This window comes from Phyllobates terribilis, unplaced genomic scaffold (genome assembly GCF_046119375.1).
Source record: "Phyllobates terribilis strain yellow unplaced genomic scaffold, ASM4611937v1 Scaffold_10__3_contigs__length_209671492, whole genome shotgun sequence".
Classification (NCBI taxonomy): domain Eukaryota; kingdom Metazoa; phylum Chordata; class Amphibia; order Anura; family Dendrobatidae; genus Phyllobates; species Phyllobates terribilis.
In genome coordinates, this window is record NW_027362770.1 from 190,013,450 (window position 1) to 190,035,923 (window position 22,474).

General features: G+C 49.3%; 2 protein-coding genes across 2 annotated transcripts in view; one reads left to right on the forward strand and one right to left on the reverse strand.

Moving 5' to 3' along the window:
- PKP2 (plakophilin 2) overlaps positions 1 to 891 on the forward strand; it is a 74,547-nt gene extending 73,656 nt beyond the window's left edge. The window contains exon 13 of the mRNA XM_073650378.1: positions 215 to 891. Within this exon, the coding sequence (XP_073506479.1) occupies positions 215 to 277 (63 nt within the window). The 3' untranslated portion in view covers positions 278 to 891. The remainder of the gene's footprint in view (positions 1 to 214) is intronic.
- Positions 892 to 18,778: 17,887 nt separating this feature from the next.
- The window catches only part of BMAL2 (basic helix-loop-helix ARNT like 2), a 78,225-nt gene continuing 74,529 nt past the window's right edge, over positions 18,779 to 22,474 (reverse strand). The window contains exons 15-16 of the mRNA XM_073650379.1: positions 20,038 to 20,146; positions 18,779 to 19,226 (exon numbers count right to left, since the gene is read on the reverse strand). Coding sequence (XP_073506480.1) covers positions 19,111 to 19,226; positions 20,038 to 20,146 — 225 coding nt within the window. The 3' untranslated portion in view covers positions 18,779 to 19,110. The remainder of the gene's footprint in view (positions 19,227 to 20,037; positions 20,147 to 22,474) is intronic.

Here is a 22,474-nt window from a genome sequence, read left to right on the forward strand (position 1 = left end):
GACAGGTCCCTTACCTCTATTCCCCTTGACAGGACCAAGATCACCTAACGTGCCCTCACTCCACCATCTGATTGAGCTTTGACAGAGCATTGTAAAGACGTAATACTCCAGCTCAGTCGTCGTCAACCTGTGGCTCTCTATTGTGGCCATTGGGGGCCTTTTCTCCACTTTTAAAGGGACTGTCTTAACTATTATTCTATTTCCAACCCACCAGGCAATGTATAAGAAGACAGATTTTGTCAACCCCAGGACTTCGAAGGCTCACTATTCCCTGTGAGGAGAACCGGACCACCCTGGAGGATTATTTTAAGCTCACACGTTTTTTTTGTACCCCAACCCCCTGTTAATGGACTAAAACAAAAAAAAAAAAAAGCCACCTTACCGCATTATCCATAATTCTGCTTACTGCCTTAATGATACCTTTAACAAACCTCTTTCTTGGGCTGTTGCATTGGGAAAGTTTGCTCAACGGACTCATCGGACTGGGAAGCTCAGGACTTTATTGGGATTTCCTATTTTTTCCTCTCTTTTTTTTGTTTTTGGAATTTAACGTCAACACAAGGAATTTTTTTTTTAGCAACCAAATATCGAAACTTTTTAGGGTTTCTCAATGATTTCAACCTAGGTTGTGGCCAAAGACCAAAGTCGTTAAGCGACTTGGACAAACATGTTCTGCATTCACCCTGGGTGGAAATTGGCCACATGGAAAGAAGCAAGTGGGTCCAATATTGTCATCCTAACATATGTGGTCCTCAACCAAGATCTAACCACCTATGAAGGTCAACACCAATGTGTCATCTTGGCACCATAACCTTGGTCTTCGCGAAACCACAACCAGCTAACCGAACAAAAACATCCAATTTGGGACACTATCTTGAGTTAACACATTCTTCTGGAAGCTTCTACTCCTGAACCAGTGAGATTTTTGTATGGCCAAACTGACTTTTTAGTAGTTATTGGGTGATGAAAGTTGGTTCCACTTTGGTGAACCAAGACTGAACTCCAAAATTGCCTCTCCAAAAAATTTTTTCGAGCTGAGCTCTAAGTATAAAGGATTAGCAAGTGTATGAAGGACCTGCCATGAGAACCCATAGGAAAAAAAAAAAGAGAACTTCCTGGATCCTGGTACCAACTGGGTGGTGTGAAATTGTGACAGTCTATGGAGATATGGAGCAGAAAACTGGATATCGTGATGAAAATTTCGAGAGTTGGAGGGTTTCAGAAATAACCCTTAACTTTGGCTTGCCCACATGAACTTTTGTAACCCAAGTAGAAATTGTGTTTAGTTGTTTTTTATTAATGCTTAGTAAGTTTTTGAAATTTCACTTTGTTTGGGCAGGGCATTTGTACCATAGGGTAGGACCCCAAAGCTGCAACAGAGCCCATAGAGAATGAAGAACAGGTGGTCTACTTCAAAGAACCAGAACTGGGAATGGGATACCAAGCTGGGGGACACGATGCCCTACTCTACTACCAGCTTGTGACGTGACCCTTTAGATGGAGGGTCATTTTTGGTTTAGAATTGGTGGTGTAAATGTGGGACTCCCTTCCAAATATTAGTCCATATCACCTCAGTAGCCCATGGACATTTCACCACCTACGTCCCGATGCCTCCTAGGCGAAAAGGACATCATAGCCTTTAGGAGTCCTTGCAAGTGGACCTCCCATTGCAGCTGTCCCCCATGGTACATATGCCCTTGGATGGTGGCAATTTAAGGATGGGTATCTTTGGATTATTGATCACATGCTTGGGTTGTGGAGCAGCGTTCGGCCTCACCTGCCACCGCTCGTAGGACAGTCACACACGGGCAAGCTCCACATATTGTAGGTCTCACATGTTTTATGCTTATTGTGAATTTTTTTTTGGGCAGTTTTATTGCATTTTTGTAACATTGCTTTATTGGCAGCACCAGCTCCATTCAGACCTTTTACTGATATAAAGAGATATAAAACTCAAGATGTGGCTTTGTGTCCGAAAAGTGAATCATGGGAAGGAGGGGTCTGTCCAGCAGTGGACAACGCCTTTAATTTCAGTACAATACACTCATACAGATACAGTACAGTGTCACAATGTCACTGAGCCTCCAGAATACGTTAAAACCACTGTGCCCCCAGAGTAAATAATTACCACTGAGCCCCCAGAATACATTATAATAACCACTTTGGCTGAGTAAATAATAACCACTGTGCCCTCAGAATACATTATAATAACCACTGTGCCCAAAGTAAATAACCACCACTGTGCCCCCAACACCCATGCTGCTTCGGCCTCTTCTGGCCAGCCTGGCTCCTCAGTAACCACTGTGCCCCCAGAATATATTATTTACTCTGGGGTACAGTGGTTATTACAATGTATGCTGGAGGCACAGTAGTTATTATTTACTCAGGGGGCACAGTGGTTATTATAACTACTGTGCCCCCAGACTATATTATAATAACCACTATGCCCCTGTGTAATAGCCACTGTGCCTTCAGACTATACTATAATAACCACTGTGCCCCCGAGTAAATAATTACCATTGTGCCCCCAGACTATATTATAACCACTGTGCTCCCAGACTATATTATAATAACCACTGTGCCCCCAGAGTACATTAATATAATCACTGGGACCACAGACTATATTATAATAACCACTGTGCCCCGAGTAATAACCACTTTGCCCACAGACTATATTATAACCACTGTGCCTTCAGACTATATTATAATAACCACTGTGCCCCCAAGTAAATAATTACCACTGTGCCCCCAGACTATAATATAATAACCACTGTGCCTTCAGAGTATATTAATACAATCAGCGATTTGGGCGCCAAATTTAAACGCCGCTCTGCTAATTGCACCCCGTCGGCCGCATACCTATTCTAGATTACCCGATGCGTTCGAATCGGGCCACCATCTAGTATTAATATAAACACTGGGACCACAGACTATCTACTATATAATTGTCTTATCCCGTCTGTCTGTCTGTCTGTCTGTCTATCGGTCTTTCTCTCTGTCTGTCCTGGAAATCCCGCGTCGCTCATTGGTCCGGCAGCGGCCAATCAGTGCCGCGGGATTTCTGAAAAAAGATGGCGGCCGTTAGCGGCTCATCTGCGGGACGGAGCTCAGCGGCGATGCAGCCGGGAGATGACCGGCGCGAGGCGCTCATCTCCCGGCTGGTAACAGCAGAAGGACCTCGACCGCCGGACCCATCTGCGGGACGGAGATGCAGCCGGGAGATGAGCGGCGCGAAGGACTGCCGGCATCGCTGACCTCCATGCGGAAGGGAGGACCGGGGAGCGGCGCTGCGGGGCGGGATACTTCTGCTGCGAGCGCCCCCTCATGTCCCGGGTTCTCGCAGCGGAAGTACCCGCACAGGCAGCGCCGCTCCCCGGTCCTCACCAAGACGATTCGATAATTGGTCGCGGTCTTCGGACCCGACCAATCACTGATCTTAGCGCAAAAGTTAAATACCGCTGTGCTGATTGGTCACGGACGCTGCCCGTGACCAATCACTGATTTGGGCGCCACATTTAAATATCGGCCGCGACCAATCACCGATCTTGGCTCCACATTTAAACACCGCTGTGCCAATCAGCACAGTAGTGTTTAACTTTTGCGGTAAGATCAGTGATTGGACGCAGCCAAGACCGCGAGCAATCACCGATTTGTGCGGCACATTTAAATAGCGGCCGCGACCAATTGGATGTCAGCGGCGCTGCCTGTGCGGATACTTCCGCTGCGAGAACCCGGGACATGAGCGACTGCTCGCAGCAGAAGTATCCGGACCGGCAGCGCCGCTCCCCGGTCCTCCCTTCACACCCTAGCCGCATGGATGTCAGCGCCGCTCCCCGGTCCTCCCTTCACACCCTAGCCGCTGATGTCCCCACAGTATCCGCAGGGTGTTACAAAGGTTCGGACATTTGTGTTAAAAATCGCTGATTGGTCGCCGACGCTATCTAAATGTGGCGCCAAAATCAGTGATTGGTCGCGCCCAGCGTCGGCGACCAATCAGCGATTTTTAACACAAATGTCCGGACCTTTGTAACACCATGCGGATACTGTGGGGACATCAGCGGCTAGGGTGTGAAGGGAGGACCGGGGAGCGGCGCTGACATCCATGCGGCTAGGGTGTGAAGGGAGGACCGGGGAGCGGCGCTGCGGGTCGGGATACTTCTGCTGCGAGCGCCCACTCATGTCCCGGGTTCTCGCAGCGGAAGTATCCGCACAGGCAGCGCCGCTGACATCCATGCGGCTAGGGTGTGAAGGGAGGACCGGGGAGCGGCGCTGACATCCAATTGGTCGCGGCCGCTATTTAAATGTGCCGCACAAATCGGTGATTGGTCGCGCCCAGCGTCGGCGACCAATCAGCACAGCGGTGTTTAAATGTGGAGCCAAGATCGGTGATTGGTCGCGGCCGATATTTAAATTTGGCGCCCAAATCGGTGATTGGTCGCGGGCAGCGCCAGCGACCAATCAGCGTTTTTTAACACAAATGTCCGGACCTTTGTAACACCATGCGGATACTGTGGGGACATCAGCGGCTAGGGTGTGAAGGGAGGACCGGGGAGCGGCGCTGCGGGTCGGGATACTTCTGCTGCGAGCGCCCGCTCATGTCCCGGGTTCTTGCAGCAGAAGTATCCGCACAGGCAGCGCCGCTGACATCCATGCGGCTAGGGTGTCAAGGGAGGACCGGGGAGCGGTGCTGCGGGTCAGGATACTTCTGCTGCGAGCGCCCGCTTATGTCCCGGGTTCTCGCAGCGGAAGTAGCCGCACAGGCAGCGCCGCTCCCCACTAATACGATTCGCTGATTGGTCGCGATTTATCGCCGCGACCAATCACTGATCTTGGCCCAAAAGTTAAACACCGCTGTGCTGATTGGCCGCGGCCGCTACTAATCACCGATTTGGGCGCCACATTTAAATAGTGTCGGTGACCAATCAGCACAGCGGTGTTTAAATGTCTCTGCAAGATCGTGATTGGTCGCGGCCGCTATTTAAATGTGGCGCCCAAATCGGTGATTAGTTGCAGGCAGCGGCCAATCAGCACAGCGGTGTTTAACTTTTGCAGCAAGATCAGTGATTGGTCGCGGCCGAAGACCGCGACCAATCACCGATTTGTGCGCCACATTTAATAGCGGCCGCGACCAATCACGATCTTGCAGAGACATTTAAACACCGCTGTGCTGATTGGTCACCGACACTATTTAAATGTGGCGCCCAAATCAGTGATTGGTCGCGGGCAGCCTTGGCGACCAATCAGTACAGCAGTGTTTAAATGTCTCTGCAAGATCGTGATTGGTCGCGGCCGCTATTTAAATGTGGCGCACAAATCGGTGATTGGTCGCGGTCTTCGGCCGCGACCAATCACTGATCTTGCTGCAAAAGTTAAACACCGCTGTGCTGATTGGTCGCGGACGCTGCCTGCGACCAATCACCGATTTGGGCGCCACATTTAAATAGCGGCCGCGACCAATCACCGATCTTGCAGACACATTTAAACACCGCTGTGCTGATTGGTCGCGGCCGCTATTTAAATGTGGCGCCCAAATTGGTGATTGGTCAAAGGGGAGGGTCCGCGACCAATCAGCACAGCGGTGTTTAAATGTGGTGCCAAGATCGGTGATTGGTCGCGGCCGATATTTAAATGTGGCGCCCAAAACGGTGATTTTGAACATCTTTGTAACACCATGCAGATACTGTGGGGACATCAGCGACTAGGGTGTGAAGGGAGGACCGGGGAGCGGCGCTGCGGGTCCGGATACTTCTGCTGCGAGCAGTCGCTCATGTCCCGGCTTCTCGCAGCGGAAGTAGCCGCACAGGCAGCGCCGCTCCCCGCTCCTCACCAATACGATTCGCTGATTGGTTGCGGTCTCCGCACCCGACCAATCAGTGATCTTGGCGCAAAATTTAAACACCGCTGTGCTGATTGGTCACGGCCGCGACCAATCACCATTATTGGCGCCAAATTTAAATACCGCTCTGCTGATTGGTCGTGACCGCCGGCCGCAACCAATCAGCATTATTGGCGCCAAATTTAAACACCGCTCTGCTGATTGGTCACGGTCGGCCGCATACATATTCTAGAATACCCGATGCGTTAGAATCGGGCCACCATCTAGTATTATAATAACCACTGTGGCCCCAGACTATATCATAACCACCACTGTGCCCCAGACTATATTAGAATAACCACTGTGCCCACAGACTATGTTATAATAACCACTGTGCCCCCAAGTAAATAACCACTGTGCCCCCAGAATACATTACAATAATCACTGTGCCCCCAGACTATATTATAACCACTGTACTCCCGAGTAATAACCACTGTGCCCCCAGACTATATTAGAATAATGACTGTGCCCCCAGACAATATTATAATAACCACTATGCCATCAGACTATAGTATAATAACCACTGTGCCCCAGACTATATTATAATAATGACTGTGCCCCCAGACAATATTATAATAACCACTATGCCATCAGACAATATTATAATAACCACTGTGCCCCAGACTATATTATAATAACCACTGTGCCCCCAGACAATATTATAATAACCACTATGCCATCAGACTATATTATAATAACCACTGTGCCATCAGACTATATTATAATAACCACTGTGCCCTGAGTGAATAATAAGCACAGCACCCCCAGACTATAGTATAATGACCACTGTGGCCCCAGACTATATTATAATACCCACTGTGGCCCCAGAATACTTTATAACGACCATGCCGGCTCGGCCTCTCCTGGCTCCTTCTCTAGGACGCCAGCGGTGGTACGAGGTCAGGACACCACCTGCTTTTCTTTTCCACAGGAGCCAGGTTGTCCTAGAAGAGGCCGGACTTTATGAAAAGTGCATGTGAGATGGTGCAGGGACCTGCGGAGTCCTCGCATTGCGTCAGAATTTGGTTATTCTACCCGATGGCGCTCAGCGGTGCCAATCAGATGCACCTCTTCCCAGCGGCGTCTGGTGCGCCTGTAGCGGTACATGTGCCCCTGTAGGACTGGCGGCTCGCACCATACATCCCGCCGCGCCCTCTATTTGCCTCCTGCTACGCGATACGGCGAGGAGAGAAAGTGAACAATAGCGCAGCTGGAAGAACCGCCAGCGACAAGCAGCGAGACGTTACAGGAATGCACCAGACAAAAGGGGTTTTCACAAGTGACTCAGTGGTAATTCTCCCTCACAATAAAAGGCATCAGCAAGTTCACCCAGCCGTCTGCTGCACAACAGTGCCCTTAAAGGGACCCCGACACGGATTATTTACTTTATACCAAGGAGTAAACATTCATAGGGTCACTGAACCAGAAAAGTAAAACCCGTAAAACCAACAAAAATGGGTGAGAAAATTCTCTCTTGAGATTCAGTTCGACTTCTACTCCGATCACATCCAAAGCTGCATTCAGAATCCTGCTCGTTGTCCTGAACTATATGTATGCTTGCAGCTTTGGAAGTGAATGGAGTAGAAATGAGCAGATAAATAAAGCCGAATATATCCAAAGTTTCATAAAACTTTTATGTTGATTTCTGGAATTTTTGCTTTGTGGTCTTTTTCTTTTACAACCCATGCCCGGGGCGATTTTTAATTTTTACCTTTTCCTTCCATGGCGGCCAGATCGCGTGTCAGAAAGTCTATTTCTAGAACGCTTCATCTTCGACAATACAAAAAAAAAAAAGAAGACCTACAAGACACGACAGCCCTTCATTAGCGCTGAACATTCAGATCTGTGTAAGCCGTAAATCCGCAGTAATGACGGCCTTAAAGAGGTAATTAGCGCATGAAAAAAAAAGGCACCATGACGGCTTAAAGGGGGGTTCTCCACTGTGGGAAACTTTTTATTTTAGAAGAGACCATGGTAATAAGCGAGCGACAGAGAGAGCAGGTAAATTTAGTAAGGATTCTATTTTTCTGCACTGCCCCCGCAGGAAAATCGAGGTATTACAAGGTGTCTATTAAAATAATATACAGGTCGGTTCCTCCAATATAGGAGATGCTCTTTTATTAAGTCACAGTGTCTGCTCTTCTTTTTTGCCCTGTGTGTGGTATTGCATGGATTGGAAAGTAGTTGTAGTACCAGAAAAGGCCTGAAGATAAGGGGGGGGGCGCTGTTTCTGGGGAAAAAAATGGCTTTTTTTTTTAAAAAAAAAAAAGTAAGTTTGGACAACTGAATATAGGACGTCTTGGGGTGTATATTATTTGGGGGTGAATAGCCTTTAACATGGAGGTAAAAAAGACATTCCGCTGCGGTCTCCAATTGTAGACAGTGATGTTACTCTCTTGAAATTCGAGAAGCTGTGAGCAAAAATAAATAGTGTCTAGGCCGAAGGACTGGAGGAACCTGTTCCTGACAATAGAGTCCTATTCCTCTTCAGGCCGTCCGCTAATACCAGATTACTGCCATGGCCAAGGTACACAGGACACCCGCCGGGGCCAGGATTACACAGAGACCCTTCCAAAACCCATCATAATACACTGAGAGAGTCAGCACAGTCCTCATTGTCCACTGATCCAGGGGTACAATACACTCCAAACACACCCAAAGCTGCGTTCAGAGTCCTACTGGATCACAGTCAGCTCTCAGGATCTTCTCCCATGACGCTTCCCACTAAAATAATAAGTCTGCCATTATGGAGCGGGTGGATTTAAAGTAGCAGCCGGCTGAAGTATGAATGCAGCTCTGCAGGCTGCAAATACATTATTAACTTACTCAAGTCATATCCAAAGCTGCCGATTCCTTCTAGTTTCGATAACATCCATACAGTCAAAAGCGGCTTTGGAGGTGACTGGAGTATAAAGTTTGAAAAGAAAACCTCTTCCCCTGAGGGAGAAAAGGTGCAAAAAAAAAAAATCATTCATATTCAGAATTCACTCATTTCAGCTAATTGACAGACGTAAAGGTCACCATGAAGGATTGCGGAATATATGTACGTTTTTTGGGTTTTTTTTTCCATTAAGACTCGGCAATGTTCAAGGGCAGAAGCATGCAGCTCTGGGAGGAGACACTGCCCCGAGGGGAGATCTAGATGTAGCAGTGATGGGGCAGTTCTGAGCTGCAGTATTGTGTTACAGCCTTCGGTGTTAGGTGTTTTGTTTTGTTTTTATTTTGTATTAATTAAGTTTCTTTTGAGCACGTCATTCACAAAGTCAAATAGGGTTTAGTTGTGAACCTTTTCTTGAAGTTGGTAAGTAGAAGAAAGGGGTACATTGTCTTGAAGACAACATGAAGACCAGTGGTTGACCTAGTCTTGATAACCACGTGTAGACCAGTGATGGACCTAGTCTTGAAGAGGACGTGCACACCGGTGGTGGACCTCGTCTTGAAGAGGACGTGCACACCGGTGGTGTACCTCGTCTTGAAGACAACGTGCAGACAGGTGCTGGACCTTGTCTTGAAGACAACGTGCAGACAGGTGCTGGACCTCGTCTTGAAGACAACGTGCAGACAGGTGCTGGACCTCGTCTTGAAGACGACGTGCAAACAGGTGCTGGACCTCGTCTTCAAGATGACGTGCAGACAGGTGGTGTATTTCGTCTTGAAGATCACATGCAGACCGGTGGTGGACCACGTCTTCAAGACGACGTGCAGACAGGTGGTGTACCTCGTCTTGAAGACAACGTTCAAACCAGTGGTGGACAATGTATTGAAGATGATGTGTAGAGACCTCGTCTTGAAGATGACATGTAGACAAAACAGATACCTTGTCTTGAAGAAGTCGTGTAAACTAAAGATATGCCTTCTCTTTAAGATAACATGTAGACTTCTAGTAGACCTTGTGTTGTAGTTAGCATGTAAAATAATGGTGGGTTCTTATCTTGACGTTGACTTGTAGACTAGTAGTGTATCTAATACTGAAACAGACAAACAGATCAGTGGTGGACCTTGTGTTGAAGTTGGCTTGTACACTAGTGGTGGGACTTGCTTGAAGTTTACACTTAGACCAGTGATGAAGGTTCACATGTAGCCCAGCAATGCACCATATCTTGAAGAGGACATGTAGACCAGTTGTGGCTTTTATCTTGAAGTTAACATCCAGACAAGTGCTTGATTATGCCATGAAGTTGGCATGTAAACTAGTGGTGGACCTCAACTTGAAGTTGTAACTAGACCAGATGAACCTTGTGTTGAACTTTGCCTGTAGATCAGTAGTGCACCGCATGTCAAAGTTGGTATATTGATGTGTATGTGGAAGTCATCTTTAATTTGACATGGAAACCAGTGGTGGACATCTCTTGAAGTTTACAAGTGGTGAACTTAGTCTCGAAGATGGACAATGGTGGATCTCATTTGATGTTGGTACGTAGAACATAGTTAACATCCTTATCAAGCAGGAACACAGACAGGTTGAACCCCTTATTGACATGTAAATTAATGGTGGTTATTTCCAGTCAGCATACAGATTTAGAATGGTGGACCTGGTCTTAAAAGCAAGACGGAAGCATGGACTGGACCTTGGGCTTGTAGTTGACATAAAGACTACGGGTGAAATTGTTCTTAAAGCTATTGTGCAGAGCAATGGTGGACCACATCTAGAAGTAAGAATAATGAGAGTGGTGGACTTCAATCGAAGACTGCGTTTAGCGCAGAAGAAGTCTTAAAAATGGCATATAGACTAGTGATGGACCATTCCTTGAAGCAGGACTGAAGATAGTTATGGACCTAGTATTATATATGGCATGTAGACCAGTGTAGACATTGTCTGGAGGCAGAAATGAAGAAAGTGAGAACCTTATCTTGTAGTTGGAATGTAAACCAGTAATGAAGTTGGCATGTAGACTAGTCGTGGTACTTTCCATCGTGTCTGGGCCTGGAGGACCATCATGACTCCTGTTGAACCCTTGGCTACACTCCATTTGATATCAATGAGGACCATCATATTCACGTTCTTCAGGGTTGAGGGTACACACATTGACTCACCAGACGGTCTTACTGGCTCTTAGACATATATTTTACACCGCAAAAAGAGTGGAATGTGGGCCTATCGTCTGCACACATATTTCTAGAGGACAAGGAACGTACACGCCGCCGGTGACTTGTTATGACTCAAAATGACTTGAAGGACAAAGGAACCTGATAAGACGTTGCAGGAAATTGCCTCCAGCAATTGAAGTTCCCCTCCCTTCACCTGCCGTACTATGATGGATGCAGCCTGCCACCAAACCAATTACTCAAAAATACACCACACCTGAAGTCTCAGTCTCCTTTTTCTTCGAAGGAGTACACAATCACTCGCAGTTATCAGCCACTTCAGGCTATCTGTGACCGAGATGAAATTTTTCTCTTATAACGCTTCTAACCTATTAAAAGACGAGTTGCTGGCCCTTTAAGCAGCTATAACACGGTGCTGCAGCCGACACGTCCTCGGAATAATCAGGTGAGAGTTCCCACTTCCTTTAGGGGAAGATGGGAAAAAATATCATCGATCATTAGAAGAGTCCAGGAAACGTCTGCACAGGAATCATCCGGGTGACCCAAAGGTGATAATGGAAATGATCGCTGCTTACCAATTACAGGAAGGAAAAGGAATCCCAGGACCATAGAGTCTCACTATAGAAAAGGTTACCTGATACAGAGCAACAAATATCCTGTATCCACATAAGGTATAAAGTTCCGACTATCTGCGGCCACCACCAGATCCTGTCTGCAGCCACCACTAGGGGGAGCTCCTTGTATACAGAGATACATGATAAGATCCTGTCTGCAGCCATCACTAGGGGGAGCTCCCTGTATACAGAGATACATGATAAGATCCTGTCTGCAGCCTCCACTAGGGGGAGCTCCCTGTATACAGAGATACATGATAAGATCCTGTCTGCAGTCACCACTAGGGGGAGCTCCCTGTATACAGAGATACATGATAAGATCCTGTCTGCAGCCTCCACTAGGGGGAGCTCCCTGTATACAGAGATACATGATAGGATCCTGTCTGCAGCCACCACTAGGAGGAGCTCCCTGTATACAGAGATACACGATAAGATCTTGTCTGCAGCCATCACTAGGGGGAGCTCCCTGTATACAGAGATACATGATAAGATCCTGTCTGCAGCCTCCACTAGGGGGAGCTCCCTGTATACATAGATACATGATGAGATCCTGTCTGCAGTCACCACTAGGGGGAGCTCCCTGTATACAGAGATACATGATAAGATCCTGTCTGCAGCCACCACTAGGGGGAGCTCCCTGTACACAGAGATACATGATAAGATCCTGTCTGCAGCCACCACTAGGGGGAGCTCCCTGTATACAGAGATACATGATAAGATCCTGTCTGCAGCCACCACTAGGGGGAGCTCCCTGTATACAGAGATACATGATAAGATCCTGTCTGCAGCCTCCACTAGGGGGAGCTCCCTGTATAAAGCGGCTATCTATGCCTCAGCACGACTTGGAGAAACGTGTTTGTGTAATTCTCTAAGGTAAGAGTTTCCTTTAAGAACCATATTCATATTCACAGCAACATTAAAATCACGTGAAGTTGCCAGGACAACGCCGCCGCTGTTTTATGTGTAAAGGGGTAAAGTCTATTTCCGCCATCTAATAATGATTAACAGCTTTCTTGTCTGGTGCAGTTTATTAAAGGAAACCTGCTGCAGTGTGAATGCGGTAATGTCGGCCGGCAGCAGGAGCGGAGCAGATTGAGATGTCGGTTTGTGAGGAAAGATGAAGAACTACTTATGTTTGATTCATTATAATCTCGCTATGATTAAGAGTCCAGTGGGCGGAGCTTACTGTGCCCTGCCCACTGGACTCCTAAGAATAGAAACAGGGGTTAAAATGAATTAATTATGAGCTACAATGAATTGCTGTAATCAAAATTATATATGTCCGCTTTCCTATAATAAATCTTAAGGGAAGGGAAATGGTAACCATTAAAAGACAAGATTCTGTCTGCAGCCACCACTAGGGGGAGCTCCCTGTATACAGAGATACATGATAAGATTCTGTCTGCAGCCACCACTAGGGGGAGCTCCCTGTATACAGAGATACATGATAAGATCCTGTCTGCAGCCACCACTAGGGGGAGCTCCCTGTATACAGAGATACATGATAAGATCCTGTCTGCAGCCACCACTAGGGAGAGCTCCCTGTATACAGAGATACATGATAAGATCCTGTCTGCAGTCACCACTAGGGGGAGCTTCCTGTATACAGAGATACATGATAAGATTCTGTCTGCAGCCACCACTAGGGGGAGCTCCCTGTACACAGAGATACATGATAAGATCCTGTCTGCAGCCACCACTAGGGGGAGCTCCCTGTATACAGAGATACATGATAAGATCCTGTCTGCAGCCTCCACTAGGGGGAGCTCCCTGTACACAGAGATACATGATAAGATCCTGTCTGCAGCCACCACTAGGGGGAGCTCCCTGTATACAGAGATACATGATAAGATCCTGTCTGCAGTCACCACTAGGAGGAGCTCCCTGTATACAGAGATACATGATAAGATCCTGTCTGCAGCCACCACTAGGGGGAGCTCCCTGTATACAGAGATACATATAAGATTCTGTCTGCAGCCACCACTAGGGGGAGCTCCCTGTATACAGAGATACATGATAAGATTCTGTCTGCAGTCACCACTAGAGGGAACTCCCTGTATACAGAGATACATGATAAGATCCTGTCTGCAGTCACCACTAGGAGGAGCTCCCTGTATACAGAGATACATGATAAGATCCTGTCTGCAGCCACCACTAGGGGGAGCTCCCTGTATACAGAGATACATATAAGATTCTGTCTGCAGCCACCACTAGGGGGAACTCCCTGTATACAGAGATACATGATAAGATCCTGTCTGCAGCCACCACTAGGGGGAGCTCCCTGTATACAGAGATACATAAGATCCTGGCTGCAGCCACCACTAGGGGGAGCTCCCTGTATACAGAGATACATGATAAGGTTCTGTCTGCAGTCACCACTAGGGGGAACTCCCTGTATACAGAGATACATGATAAGATTCTGTCTGCAGCCACCACTAGAGGGAGCTCCCTGTATAGAGATACATGATAAGATCCTGTCTGCAGCCACCACTAGGGGGAGCTCCCTGTATACAGAGATACATGATAAGATCCTGTCTGCAGCCACCACTAGGGGAGCCCCCTGTATACAGAGATACATGATAAGATTCTGTCTGCAGCCACCACTAGGGGGAGCTCCCTGTATACAGAGATACATGATAAGATCCTGTCTGCAGCCACCACTAGGGGGAGCTCCCTGTATATAGAGATACATGATAAGATTCTGTCTGCAGCCACCACTAGGGGGAGCTCCCTGTACATAGAGATACATGATAAGATCCTGTCTGCAGCCACCACTAGGGGGAGCTCCCTGTATATAGAGATACATGATAAGATTCTGTCTGCAGCCACCACTAGGGGGAGCTCCCTGTATACAGAGATACATGATAAGATCCTGTCTGCAGCCATCACTAGGGGGAGCTCCCTGTATATAGAGATACATGATAAGATTCTGTCTGCAGCCACCACTAGGGGGAGCTCCCTGTATACAGAGATACATGATAAGATCCTTACTGCAGCCACCACTAGGGGGAGCTCCCTGTATACAGAGATCCATGATAAGATCCTGTCTGCAGCCATCACTGGGGGAGCTCCCTGTATACAGAGATACATGATGAGATCCTGTCTGCAGCCATCACTAGGGGGAGCTCCCTGTATACAGAGATACATGATAAGATCCTGTCTGTAGCCACCACTAGGGGGAGCTCCCTGTATACAGAGATCCATGATAAGATCCTGTCTGTAGCCACCACTGGGGGAGCTCCCTGTATACAGAGATACATGATAAGATTCTGTCTGCAGCCATCACTAGGGGGAGCTCCCTGTATACAGAGATACATGATAAGATCCTGTCTGCAGTCACCACTAGGGGGAGCTCCCTGTATACAGAGATACATGATAACATCCTGCCTGCAGTCACCACTAGGGGGAGCTCCCAGTATACAGAGATACATGAAAAGATTATGTTGTAGCCCCCACTAGGGGGAGCTCCCTGTATAGAGAGATGTAAATTTAAAACAATCTGTATGCAATGAGCTCCCTCTAGTGGTGGCTGCTGGAAGCTACAATTTCATTATTTCGACACAGGGGGTTTTGGAGTGCCTTAATCAGCAAACAAAGAGACCGGGCAGAAACTCAAGAACAATATTATTAATTTCTTTAGTTTCTTCCATCTTCGGCCAAGGCCATCATTTTAGGATATTTCTCCTATTTCCATCAGACGCTTCTTGAGAAGTTTCTTGGCTAGAAAGACAGAACGTGATTAATCCCTCAGCATCTCAGTTCTACAACCCTGAGACAATGGTTGTTATCGGGGCGGATGGCGTGTTCTCACATCTCACACGGTTTGGCGCAGACGTGATTAACAGATTCGCCATCTCGCTGGCTGCAGACGACGCGGTGTCAGGTTTCCATTGTGCGGGGAGGAGAGCGGAGGTCAATTGTTCGTTGACAGACAGAAGTTTTAAGTAAGTAAAACACCCCCGGGGGTGAGAGCAGCGAGGTACGGAGAACCGCGCCCAGTTTATCCTCGAGGTGAGCGGCCTCAGATACAAAGACTCGATAGGAAGACGACCTACATGTCGCCCAGTTTCCCGAGACTTCTTTTCATTTGGCGTCAAGCACGAGACACTTTTGGCTTTCAGGGGGTTTTGGAGGCACTCAGGAGATTTGCCGGCTCTTCTGACAATCCTGGGGGTCCCCTCTTTTTTTAGGATGTTCTGGGAGAGGTGGAAATTGTGTATCCACAAGACCCTAAAGGTCAATACAGGAAAACCAAAAAAGAACAGGCAATTTTTCGAAACGTTTCGAAAGTGACCGTACAAGCGGGATGATGTTCTTTTATAATCAGTCCTCTCATTAGTTACAGCAGTCCTCTCATTAGTCCCTTTTCGAGCAACTTCCTGTTTCCTTCTGCAGGAGCTCCTTGGGGGCGGGGCTTCTAGCAGGTTGTCTCCGATTGGCTGAGGTTCTTCAGGTGGGTGGTCCATCTCACTTCTCGTAGCCGCTTTTCTGGGTCTTCCAAGACTTTTCTTCCTGTTCTTTCAATTGTCCCAAATTAATCAGACTACCCCAAATTTTCAGATAGAGTCCCACGAAATTTAGCGTAAAAGGGGCGGGATTTATGTGAAAAGCAACCCCATCTCTCCCCCACAAGTTATCACCCGGACTCTTCTGTGACTTGGCACGACAGCAGTGCCGGATTGGAAATTGACCAATCCTGAGTGTCTGCGGCTCTCATAGTTGTGGAGCTCCAGGGTCACCAACATTACAGAAAACAGGACAATCCCGAGCGCTGATCATTAGAAGGCTTAGAACGAGCTCCGCTCTCTGGACAGGCAGCGCCATCTGCTGGCAGAAGAGGGGAAAACCGCTCCGGAACATGAAAGCAATGGTGATGTCGGAGGTCCTTGGTATACCCAAGTGCGAGTATATATGCAAATATACAACGATCACCATTGCATTAAAACCTTTTTCCATTGCTCCATGCAATGTGCTACGCGTTCATACACTTGCATTCGCTGTTCTGGGGTGGGGGTCACCACAGGACCCGCTGCATACCGGGAACCTCCCTCAACACCCGCCCCATACCGGGAACCTCCCTCAACACCCGCCCCATACCGGGAACCTCCCTCAACACCCGCCCCATACCGGTAACCTCCCTCAACATCTGCCCCATAGCGGGAGTGCCCCACAGGACCCGCCCCATAGCGGGAGCGCCCCACAGGACCCGCCCCATAGCGGGAACCTCCCTCAACATCTACCCCATAGCGGGAGCGCTCCACAGGACCCGCCCCATAGCGGGAGCGCCCCACAGGACCCGCCCCATACCAGGAACCTCCCTCAACATCTGTCCCATACCGGGAGCGCCCCACAGGACCTGCCCCATACCGGGAACCTCCCTCAACATCTGCCCCATAGCGGGAGCGCCCCACAGGACCCGCCCCATAGCGGGAGCGCCCCACAGGACCCGCCCCATAGCGGGAACCTCCCTCAACATCTACCCCATAGCGGGAGCGCTCCACAGGACCCGCCCCATAGCGGGAGCGCCCCACAGGACCCGCCCCATACCAGGAACCTCCCTCAACATCTGTCCCATACCGGGAGCGCCCCACAGGACCTGCCCCATACCGGGAACCTCCCTCAATATCTGCCCCATACCGGGAGCGCCCCACAGGACCCGCCCCATAGCGGGAACCTCCCTCAACATCTACCCCATAGCGGGAGCGCTCCACAGGACCCGCCCCATGGCGGGAGCGCCCCACAGGACCCGCCCCATACCAGGAACCTCCCTCAACATCTGTCCCATACCGGGAGCGCCCCACAGGACCTGCCCCATACCGGGAACCTCCCTCAACATCTGCCCCATAGCGGGAGCGCCCCACAGGACCCGCCCCATAGCGGGAGCGCCCCACAGGACCCGCCCCATAGCGGGAACCTCCCTCAACATCTACCCCATAGCGGGAGCGCTCCACAGGACCCGCCCCATAGCGGGAGCGCCCCACAGGACCCGCCCCATACCAGGAACCTCCCTCAACATCTGTCCCATACCGGGAGCGCCCCACAGGACCTGCCCCATACCGGGAATCTCCCTCAACACCCGCCCCATACTGGGAGCGCCCCACCGGACCCGCCGCATACCAGGAACCTCACTCAACATCTGCCCAATACCAGGAGCGCCCCACAGGACCCGCCGCATACCAGGAACCTCCCTCAACATCTCCCCAATACCGGGAGCGCCCCACAGGACCCGCCGCATACCAGGAACCTCCCTCAACATCTGCCCCATACCGGGAGCACCCCACAGGACCCGCCCCATACCTGGAGCGCTCCACAGTACCCGCCCCATAGCGAGAGCACCCCACATGACCCGCCCCATACCAGGAACCTCCCTCAACATCTGTCCCATACCGGGAGCACTCCACCGGACCCGCCCCATACCGGGAGCGCCCCACAGTACCCGCCCCATACCAGGAACCTCCCATAACATATGCCCCATTACTGGGAGCGCCCCACAGGACCCGCCCCATACCGGGAGCGCCCCACAGGACCCGCCCCATACCGGGAACTTCCCTCAACACCCGCCCCATACCAGGAACCTCTCACAGGACCCGCCCCATACAGGGAACCTCCCTCAACACCCGCTCCATACCAGGAACCTCCCACAGGACCCGCCCCATACCGGGAACCTCCCTGAACACTCGCCCCATACCAGGAGCGCCGCAGAGGGCCCGCTGCATACCAGGAACCTCCCTCAACACCCGCCCCATACCAAGAGCGCCCCATAGGGCACGCTGCATACCGAGAACCTCCCTCAACCCCCGCCCCATACTAGGAGAGCCCCACAGGACCTGCCCCATATCGGGAGGAACCAACAAAATCCGAGTACAACCCACAAGCCCCCCAAATACCAGGAGCACCCCTACAGGACCTGTTGTATACTGGGATCACCCCTCTACACCCGCCCCATACCAGGAGCGCCACACAGGACCCGCCAAATTCTGAGTAAAGCCCACAAGACCCGCCGAATAACTGGAGTGCCCCACAGGACCTGTTGTATACTGAGAACACCCCATAAGACCCACCATGTTGGAGATCTTCTAAGCAACTCTTCTCACAGTCGCTCACATCTTCTTGTTTGCTTATTTATCCTGCTTCCAACACACCATCTTCAAGAACTGACTGCTCGTGCAGGTGTGTAAAATTTTGACCCAAAATCCCCGCTCATCGGCCCCCCATCTTCTGATCACACACACAGAATCCAACATTTTATACAATTTAGGATTTATTAACAAGTATGAAAACCTCTCACTCTGGTTGCGCGCTCTACCGCCCGCTCGATCTCTCCCTCCCGCTCGATCTCTACCGCCCGCTCGATCTCTCCCGCCCGCTCGATCTCTCCCTCCCGCTCGATCTCTCCCTCCCGCTCGATCTCTCCCTCTCACAATGCCGCGCTACCCAGAGTGGAGTCAAGTAAGAAATGCTTTGATGTGCAAGTAACAAAAAAAATATAAAAAACCCATCAGTCTGGCTGCGAGTCCGATCGTTACAGTACGTGCAGTTGTGCGTTTCGCTGCTGGCGGCGGCCGTCCTGTCCCGCTAGATCGTCCAGTGTAAGTCGTGTAAATCTCCGGCTCCTCCCAGACTGCCGTCGGCTTCTAGAAAGTTCATCAGGGCGGCTTCATCATCCTCAAAATCAAACGGCGAGCCGTCACCTAGGTGAGATGGAGAATGTCACCAACCGGTGAGTACAAGTCCTTTAAGAAGAGATCTAATCTGCATATTTTCCCATAATGCACTGTCAATAAGACCCGCCCCCCACGCTGGTCTCCATAACCAATTCCCTTCAGAGTGAATTTCCATTTTTTTCCTTTTCGTTTTTTCCTCCCCTTCATCTAAGAGCCGTAACTTTCTTATTTTTCGGTCCCTGTAGCTGTACGAGGGCTCGTTTTTTTTGTGGGACGGGCAGCATTTTTTTTTAATTTTTTTTTTTACCTCTAAAATATGAAATCATAATTTTGCAAAAAAAAAGCTAAAAATTAAAAAATAAAAAGAAGTTGATTTGTGTTGAACTTTGTGAGATTGGTAGCGTTATTTGTCCTTTCTTTTTTTTTCCTGATAAATTATTAATAAGTCTAATATAATAATAAATTATAATTAAAAAATTATAATTAAATTATAATAATTTAATAAGTATTAATTAAGGACGCGACGACAGCGAATATTTTTTTTTTAATTTATTATTTATGAGGGAGATATATATTTATTTTTATATTATTTAAATATTATTATAATTGTATTTTTTTTTTTTTTATTAAATTTTACTTTATTTTTGGGCTCCTTACGGGTGTTGAACCCGCGCGGTGCACCCGGTACGGACACAATAACAGTCCTGATCTGGGACATCAGGCGACCAGTGACAAAACCCTCAGCTTTTCCAGACTCATAAATGGCCGAATCTAGAAGGTCCGGACCCTCGGGGGTCGGCCTAGGAATATTATTGGTGGTCGCGGTGAGTCGTCTTACTTAGCAGGTTGTCAGGAAGCGGGAATGACGGCAGGTGGTCGCTCTGAGACGATGCGTCTAATTTCTCGATTTCTGAGGGAGACAGATGAACCAGCGCCTCCTTCTGCACCTACGGGGTAAACAGAATATCCCCTGATGACATCACACGATGACATCACACAGTTATGTATCCGTATATATGTACTGCGGGGGAGGCAACTTCTACAATACACTGATCTCCTGAAATCCTCTGTGATGCTGGGAAATCCCTTCCTCCAAGCTATTCTGAAATCCTCTGTGCTGCTGGAGACCCCCTTCCTCCAAGCTATTCTGAAATCCTCTGTGCTGCTGGAGACCCCCTTCCCCAAACCTCTTCTAAAATCCTCTGTGCTGCTGGAGACCCCCATCCTCCAAGCCATTCTAAAATCCTCTGTGCTGCTGGAGACCCCCTTCCTCTAAGCTCTTCTGAAATCCTCTGTGCTGCTGGAGACCCCCTTCCTCCAAGCTATTCTGAAATCCTCTGTGCTGCTGGAGACCCCCTTCCTCCAAGCTATTCTGAAATCCTCTGTGCTGCTGGAGACCCCCTTCCCCAAACCTCTTCTAAAATCCTCTGTGCTGCTGGAGACCCCCATCCTCCAAGCCATTCTAAAATCCTCTGTGCTGCTGGAGACCCCCTTCCTCTAAGCTCTTCTAAAATCCTCTGTGCTGCTGGAGACCCCCTTCCTCCAAGCTATTCTGAAATCCTCTGTGCTGCTGGAGACCCCCTTCCTCCAAGCTATTCAGAAATCCTCTGTGCTGCTGGAGACCCCCTCACTCTAACCTCTTCTAAAATCCTCTGTGCTGCTGGAGACCCCCATCCTCTAAGCTCTTCTAAAATCCTCTGTGCTGCTGGAGACCCCCTTTCTCTAAGCTCTTCTAAAATCCTCTGTGCTGCTGGAGACCCCCATCCTACAAGCCATTCTAAAATCCTCTGTGCTGCTGGAGACCCCCTTCCTCCAAGCTATTCTAAAATCCTCTGTGCTGCTGGAGACCCCCTTCCTCCAAACTATTCTGAAATCCTCTGTGCTGCTGGAGACCCCTTCCTCCAAGCTCTTCTAAAATCCTCTGTGCTGCTGGAGACCCCCTTCCTCCAAGCTCTTCTAAAATCCTCTGTGCTGCTGGAGACCCCCTTCCTCCAAGCTATTCTAAAATCCTCTGAGCTGCTGAAGACCCCCTTCCCCAAACCTCTTCTAAAATCCTCTGTGCTGCTGGAGACCCCCTTCCTCCAAGCTCTTCTAAAATCCTCTGTGCTGCTGGAGACCCCCTTCCTCCAAGCTATTCTAAAATCCTCTGTGCTGCTGGAGACCTCCTTCCCCAAACCTCTTCTAAAATCCTCTGTGCTGCTGGAGACCCCCTTCCTCCAAGCTCTTCTAAAATCCTCTGTGCTGCTGGAGACCCCCTTCCTCTAAGCTCTTCTAAAATCCTCTGTGCTGCTGGAGACCCCCTTCCTCCAAGCTATTCTGAAATCCTCTGTGCTGCTGGAGACCCCCTTCCTCCAAGCTATTCTAAAATCCTCTGTGCTGCTGGAGACCCCCATCCTACAAGCCATTCTAAAATCCTCTGTGCTGCTGGAGACCCCCTTCCTCTAAGCTCTTCTAAAATCCTCTGTGCTGCTGGAGACTCCCTTCCTCTAAGCTCTTCTAAAATCCTCTGCGCTGCTGGAGACCCCCATCCTACAAGCCATTCTAAAATCCTCTGTGCTGCTGGAGACCCCCTTCCTCTAAGCTCTTCTAAAATCCTTTGTGCTGCTGGAGACCCCCTTCCTCCAAGCTATTCTAAAATCCTCTGTGCTGCTGGAGACCCCCTTCCTCCAAACTATTCTGAAATCCTCTGTGCTGCTGGAGACCCCCTTCCTCCAAGCTATTCTAAAATCCTCTGTGCTGCTGGAGACCCCCTTCCTCCAAACTATTCTGAAATCCTCTGTGCTGCTGGAGACCCCCTTCCTCCAAGCTCTTCTAAAATCCTCTGTGCTGCTGGAGACCCCCTTCCTCTAAGCTCTTCTAAAATCCTCTGTGCTGCTGGAGACCCCCTTCCTCCAAGCTCTTCTAAAATCCTCTGTGCTGCTGGAGACCCCCTTCCTCCAAGCTATTCTAAAATCCTCTGTGCTGCTGGAGACCCCCTTCCTCCAAGCCATTCTAAAATCCTCTGTGCTGCTGGAGACCCCCTTCCTCTAAGCTCTTCTAAAATCCTCTGTGCTGCTGGAGACCCCCTTCCTCTAAGCTCTTCTAAAATCCTCTGTGCTGCTGGAGAAACCCATCCTACAAGCCATTCTAAAATCCTCTGTGCTGCTGGAGACCCCCTTCCTCTAAGCTCTTCTAAAATCCTCTGTGCTGCTGGAGACCCCCATCCTCCAAGCCATTCTAAAATCCTCTGTGCTGCTGGAGACCCCCTTCCTCCAAGCTATTCTAAAATCCTCTGT